The sequence below is a fragment of the Lycium ferocissimum genome, unplaced genomic scaffold (assembly GCF_029784015.1).
Source record: "Lycium ferocissimum isolate CSIRO_LF1 unplaced genomic scaffold, AGI_CSIRO_Lferr_CH_V1 ctg12908, whole genome shotgun sequence".
Lineage (NCBI taxonomy): Eukaryota > Viridiplantae > Streptophyta > Magnoliopsida > Solanales > Solanaceae > Lycium > Lycium ferocissimum.
This window is the reverse complement of record NW_026714592.1, coordinates 1-7,732: the sequence shown is the minus strand read 5'-3', so window position 1 is coordinate 7,732 and position 7,732 is coordinate 1. Positions and strand designations below refer to the sequence as shown.

At 33.6% G+C, this 7,732-nt stretch overlaps 1 protein-coding gene across 1 annotated transcript; it reads right to left on the bottom strand.

The window, feature by feature from the left end:
• Positions 1–6,891: 6,891 nt before the first annotated feature.
• LOC132042038 (transcription factor MYB1-like) lies at positions 6,892–7,304 on the bottom strand (the record flags this gene model as incomplete). Its single annotated transcript, XM_059432672.1, has 1 exon — positions 6,892–7,304. A coding segment is annotated over one exon (399 nt), but the record flags the coding sequence as incomplete, so codon positions are not given.
• Positions 7,305–7,732: the final 428 nt, after the last annotated feature.

Sequence of the window (7,732 nt, the reverse complement as noted above, 5' to 3'; positions counted from 1 at the left end):
CGTATTTCTCAAGTTCTTCCAAGTCATACTTGCTGGTCGGAACAAAATCGGCTTCTACGTCAACTTCTTCGCCCGAAAACTCTTACATCGTCTCCGGTCGAAGAGGGGCATCTGTTGACACCCAATTTTGTCCCTCCTTTATTCCCATTTGTTTCCTTGGGCTTTTAGATTAATTATATCTAAATATTTTATTTTCACTATTATTTCTACTACTATCATTACTTTCATTATTCTACTACCAATATTAATAGTATTACTTTACCGCAAATTTCAAAAGGGTTCGTCGTCACTTTATTTTCGTTAAATTAATTATACTTTACCAAGTCCTTTATTTTCTACATATTGATCATTAACCATCATAGTATATATATTATACTAGTTACTAAATTAGAAGCCCAAAAAATAATTAATATGGAAGAACAATTCAAAGAACCAGACCAGCCCATTTCTCAATCTACCCGACCAGCCCATCACCCGAATATACTCGACCCGGCCCAATCTTATTCCTTACCACTTAATCCCTAATCTCTTTCTCCACTCCTTCAGCCGCTCCTTCTCCCTCTCGTCTCTCTCTCTCTCTAACCCCTCTCATTTTCTTTCCTATTCTAAACAAGAACAAACGTCCACAGCCATGGCAGGTTTAAAGCTGTCCATTTTCGTGCAAACTCCCTCTCTTCAACCACCCTCTTCCATTTCCAGCGAAAATACAGACCCTTTTAGCCATCACAGATTTTGCCTTTCCATTTCTACACAAAAATCGTCCAAGCGACTGAAACTCTGTCGATTGACAGAGGAAAGATCCCTTTCTAGCTTCAAACATAGGTCAATCGTCACAAACCACAAATGGTCGAACCATTTCCAGAAATACCGAATCAAAACACGTGATTAAGCCGCAACGTTCGGATTTTTGAAACAAATTTGACTTTCAAATCCCGCCCAAAAATGAGTGATAAACCCTAGTTTCGTCCACTATAAATTCATCCCTAAGTCCATAGCCGGGGAGGGGAGGAAAATTCAGACCATTCAACAGAGTATTGTAGCTTGTTCTTGAATATTTTCTTATACGAGTTCCTTTTCAATAGCCATAGCCTCACTCTAAAATACAATCAACATATTGCTTTACTTTCATTTACATTCGAAATTCGGGTTGTTTTAATCCGGTAGGGTTCGTCGTGTTCGGTTGTAGATTCGAGACCGTCGACGCCCCAGATCATTGCACCTACAGAAGGTAAACAATCCTTCTTTAACTATTTACATTTCAGCTTTTAATAATTTAATAAGTATTTATGTGTTTACACATGTCTGTCGTTTCAAACAGTTAGGTCGTTCACGTATATTCTGTTATTAGTCAATCTGATTCTAATCAGTAGTTTGATAGGATTCGTATGCATCGGTGTCGTTTAAATAGCTGTGCTAATTCGTTTGGTTAGAGCGTGATTAATGTCAACTTGGTTCGATTACCGCTCTCATAGATAGTCGTGATAAGTTGTTTAGTGGCAATGCGATTAATGCTAATTTTGCTTCGAGCTTTACATCCTTCGATGTTTGATATTTTCGTTTTAGATAGAGTTCGGGATGTAGTTAAGGTCTAATCGTTTAATCTCAATCGAATAGGAGTTAGTTATAGCTTCGTTTCGATTTTATGTCGTTGTGCTTTTGTTGAGCTTGTTTCTCTTTTTCATCGAGCTTGTGGAATATGAGCCCATTAGAGCTGTCGTTACCCTTTTGTTTGTCCAAAATGAGTTAGTTAGAGGTACTAACGCAAAGTATGGATTAGGTTCTTTGAATCATATCTTTGAATCTTTTCCCGCATTTTTAATACTGTCTTAGATCGTTGTTCTTAGTTAATAAAGTTATTAGTTTGTCGATTGATAAATTTATTGAAGCGCAAGAGTGCTTTCTTGCATAAGGTTAAGTTTGTTTTGTTTGCGTTGAGATTTAGCTTAGTTGCAAATCAATAAAGAATTACTCGATGCTTTCGCCTTTTATTTATTTTGTCATGTCCCTCTGCTGGGTTCTTTTTTAGCTTGTTCCAAGTCGAAAACTAGGCAAGTTGATTTCATGAATAGTTAACTCGCTAGCTGGTCCTTGTCACTATTTTGGGTAGTCATTGTTAAAACTTCCCTTTACCTTCTCCCCTTAGGATTAGACTCGAAAAGTCAAGAACTGGTCCTATACATGTCTACTTGCATTAGGCCAATCCTATTTGAAGTCCGCTGATTCTGTTTGTCTCACTTGTGTCATGCCGCGACTCCCCTTTTCTTCCTTATATGTTCTAGGAACCTTCGTGTCTAGCGTACGCCCTTATCGAATATGAATATAGTATGTGTCCCGGGCTGATATTTGCTGAATGTTGTGTTCCCTTTCTTTGGAGTGTGTTTACATGATCGAAATGAGGTCTTAAATATGTCAACAAATCAAAAAATGTGCTGCTGTTTGAGCATTCTGTGACATTATAAAATAGGATACTACTAAAGGCCCTCTGTTTGCCGTACCGTCACCGTGTGTTGAAACTTTTCCGCTATAATTAGTTCGGTCCAAGATGTCATTTTCTTTCTTTTAATTTTGTTATTTAAGGTTGCATTGTTTGGCTGTTCACTGTTCTAGCTTGAGCCTACATTGTTAGAATTATTTTCTGCCTTCTTTTTGAACTAAATTATGCTGTTTTTGGGGTCGTGTCGCTGCCCGCGTTCAGGGTGGTCTGTTTATTATTATTCACTCATTTGGAAACCTTGCCATAATGTCTATGCTGTCCGTATGTATGTTTTGGTTTCCTAAATTGTGGTGTGGTTGCACTTGATCTCCTTCATTAGAAGAATTGGTCGTAACAATACGAATCCATTCCCTCCTTCGAATTTATATTGTATATGCTTAGTCGTATCTCTTGATCGCATACTAATCCTTTTCCTTTCTTTTATGCATGATCTCGTACACGAGTCCGCGGGACTCGTCATCTTCTCGCATTCGGTGTTGGGCCAAAGCCCAACAAAACCTCTCTCGAGTCAAGCCCCCATCGGCCCACCCGAGGCAATCTATCAAACCCCACTGGGCCGAAGCCCAACAACGTGAACAGTAGCAGCCCTGAAATGGGCTGAGCCCATTTAAATCAATTTTGCTTACTCTTCTATTTCATTTTTTTTTTATTTATTTTATGTGTTTGATTCGCAATTACATGACTAACACTTTAGTTGTTTTATTTGCTTAGATTAGATGAACCTTAGTAGAATTATTAGATTAGTATGATAAACTAACAATTATTTCTATAGGTTTTATTCCTTTTATTGATAAACTATTTATAGCATCTAATATTTATGTATTTACTTGGAATAGCTAATTTACAAATAGCGCAGCTATATATCTTGAGTTAATAGAATCATGTTGTATCTTAAATCTCCAAAACGTTATTAATACACAAGCATGAATTCAAGGATTTTCATAAATCATTTCTTCAAGATTTATCAAATAAAGTTAATGAAAGAGAAAGAAATTCACTCCTTTTACATCTCATTTACAAAAAAATAAGTTTAGATTTTCTACATCATAATACAATATAATCTTTATCTAAATTCATGTTTGTTGAATCTCCTTTACAAATATTATTCTAAACAATGCTATTATACTTTCGTTTAAAAGTCTTAATAACATTTACAAGTCGTATTTTAAAATAGCATTGGAAGTACTCTTTTATACAAATTACTATTTTCTACAAGTCTTATTTCAAATAGCATTCTTACATCTCTATCTATAACTTTAGCCATATCTACAAAACTATTTTCTTTTTCTAAAATGTTTACACTTAGCCTAATTAAATTTAAGTCCGGTCGGTTAACCATTGTTAATGGAACTTAGAGGATGCCTAATACCTTCCCTCTAGGTTAATTGAACTCTTACCTAGATCTTTTTGGTTTTGTAGACTTTAAAACAAATCAACTTTAGATAATTACTTTAATTACCTTAGGTGCCCTAATTCACCAGAAATAATTAGGTGGCGACTCTTAACTTTAATTAATCCCGGAATTAACGGATGTTGTAAACTATTTTGACTTCGGTTAAAATAGGGTATGACAATATATATATATATAATGTATCATTGTTGTATAGAAAATGCATCATACGTATATAGAAGCTGTGTCATTGTTGTATAGAACGTGTATCCCTACAGTATATCTTTAGAAATGTATCATTGTTATATAATTTGTGTTTAATAAATGTATAATCAACGTATACTTACTAATTATACACATATTATATATGTTTTGGGATATTTTTGAAGGCTCAGTCAACTTATATTTACTAATTATTCACATAGTATACATATTTTAGAATATTTTGTGAAGACTCAATATGATATTTTTTTTGTCGATTTTTAGTGGCGACTTTTTGATCTTTGTGGCAGCTAAAAAGAGTCTGATTTTTTTTTTGTAGTAAATGGGCTGCTGGGCTAGCGCTTGGAAATAGTTTGGATCAACTTCATGTTTAATACCCAAACATGGGCGAACAAATTTAATCACGCCATGTAGTGTCCTTTTCCCTTGAAAAAAAGGTTTTTGGTGCCTTGTCCAGTCAAATTTGCAGATTCTTGCGATAATGTATTATTTTGATTTCTTATAAGGACGTTGGTGCTTCCCCTATCACTTGCCCCGCTATTTTCTTTTTCCTCTTTCTTTTTCAGCGACAAAAATGATTAAGAACATTTGTTGAATCAAATGAATAATAAGCTTTTGAGTAATTATTTGACGCATTATATAGACAAATAAATATATAGTATATATTATTTCTAATGAGACTATTTTAAATACATATACACCTCAAGTTGTGTTCTATTAATATGATTCGAATTGAGACCTTTCCAGAAAATGGTGGTCTACTTTATTAAAAGCTAATATCGTCCTCCGCTTATATGAGTTGTGTATTGTAATTGTTCTGGTTGATACATATAAATCAATATTAATCCAAAAATATGCATCTTTAAGCTTAAAAGAAAAACTCTGAGACTTGATATATCATGCCTCTATATTTATGAATATGTTTGCAAACAAACAAATTTGCCATCTGCATATATTTTGTAGAAACTAATTCAGAATAAATTGTTATTAGTTACAAGTTTACTATCCCCTCAAACCTGGTTTGAAAAAAGTTTTTCTTTAGCCGAGGTATATCGAAAACATCTCTTTATCCCGCAAAGATAGAGATAACGTCACAGACACCACCCTTCCTGCGCTAGTGGGATCATTAATCTGATGTATGTAGTTGTTGAGTTTTACTATGCTATCTCTTTAACTGTGTCGAAAAACCAGTTAAGTAGATTCCACGGTTAACATTTTCTATTAAGTGTGGCTAATTATGTTAATTAAGTACATTCCACTGTTAAAGTCCATTTAATTTGATGTGATGTGCAAATTTAGCAAATTGCATTAGTAATTAATTTTTGCCTTTTTCAAAATTGACTTAAACCACATTTATAAGACAAGAAGTTTCACCAACAGCGTGTGAAATTACTCTGAAGATTCAATTTCGTTACCCCACAAATTATAATTGGCATCACATTCACTAAAACACAAAAAATAGTAAACACAGATGGACAATGTTCGGATCCGGTCCCTTCTCGTGCAAAATTTCTCTAGATCCCCGACATACAATTTCATGATTTTTGACATCTTTTAAAATATGTTGGATTAACAAAAATAGTTTAACTCTCCTAGTATCTAAAATAATTCCTTTCTTTTCTGCCAAATCTTTCCGAGAAAAAAAAGAATGATGAAAGTAAAAATAGAAAAGATTGTCTCATCTACAGTCTGATTTATTAGATTATTAAGAAGAAATGTCTCTTAATCGTAACGACTTACGATAGGAAATAGAGAGAGGTTATGTATCTAGGAGAGCTATAAATGCCTTTTTGTTAGAGCTTTGAGATTTATTAGTCGGAAGTAATTTTTTCTAAGCTTTACACGGTGCAAATTTGAATCCGATTAACGTTCAAACAAAACTTCAATTATATTCAAACGCCTACTTTGCTTTATAGGCCTAATACCATACTAGGATTTAATTTTAATTGTTTATAACTTATCGTCTAGAATATAAGATCCTAACGAACAACCAATATAAGATCATTTCGCAAAGCAAAACACTTCAATAAGTTATTAAGATATTATAGTAAATTGCTTGATAATTATTATACTGCTTGCATTTTGGACACACACATATATATATGATGGAGTTTCCATATGGTAATACTTACCTGGATAGGTATTTACATCAAGAGGTATCCAATAAATATAGCTACGAGTTCATCTGAACCCATAGGTTATAGCTAGCTATGTGTATAAAAATAAAACACTAAATAAGTATAACTAATGGATTTTAATCCTCTAAATTTGATGGAGGTGGTAGGACTATGAATCTGAACCTATAAATTTTAAACTTTCTAGATTTGTCTTTGTTTAATTAATTAAGTGATATGCTTTGAATTTTAATTGTTAAAGTTATTAAATTTGTTAGTTTGATGTAAATATCCTAGGTAAATTTTACCGTTTCAATACTATCATAAGAGTATGCAAAGATGACGGGAGAGAATAAATAGATATAAATCTCATTTCATGTTATCTTACATACTTCACTCTTGGAAAATAACATTACATTTAATAGATACTCCACTAAAGGATAATCTTAGACTCAAAACGACTAAATGCTTTCACATCCCACAATAACCTTGATCACCTTAAAACCACAAAAGCACACACCTAGGTAATATAAAGGCAATGCACCTACGTGAATAACATCAGAGCGCATGCACTTTGTAATTCTAGAATACTCAAAACTATTTTCCTATCAACTTGTAATTGGGATACAAAGTATAAACGACGAATATATCCCTAAAAGTTTACACTGCCATTTTATTATCTCGGCTAATTAAGTAGATTCCATATGTCATCCACAGGAAATTCATCCCAACCATCACTTTGTCCTTCTTGCAACAAACTTGGTGTTCTTTTAGCTGCTGCTTCTTCTTCAATGTCATTGCAATTTTCCAGTATATTTGCCCACCATTGGATGTCGTTGTCTGTCGATGCTTCTTCATTTCCGATACTTTTATTGTTGCACCAAGAAAAATTCAACTTCTTGGTGGTTGAAAGTTTCCGAGGTTGAGGTTTTATTATGGCGTTTTCATGAATAGTTTTGCACTTTCTCTCTTGTTTCTGAGGAGCAATATTTAACTTCCTGAGAAGGCGAGTGTTCCAGTAATTTTTCACATCGTTTGCTGTCCTTCCTGGAAGTCTACCAGCAATAAGTGACCATCTACATATTTATAAAATATGTAGTTAAGTACGTAATAATTAAAAGCATGGCTTTAGATGAAATGGTCACACATATTTAATGTGATACCATAACAGACAGGAGCTAGCTTAATTGTGAGTTTAAATTATATCTACTGCTGTGAAAAAGAGCAACGATAAATTTTTATGTGTTTTGGCTCACGTATAATAGAGTCATGCCCGCGCACACAGTGGCGGAACTAGGAGGAGTTTATGGGTTCTGAACTCTAGAAAAGATATATAGGTTAATAAGTTCTAGATAAATTATTTATATATTAAGTGAATTTTTAAACACAAATACATGATCTCGACCAAAGCTATTGAGTTCTAGCCAAACACGTAGTCAAACTTGTAACTCCACTCCTTGCAGCACGTAGAAAATGTTGAGACATAGTAATATATATAATTATATTATAAAA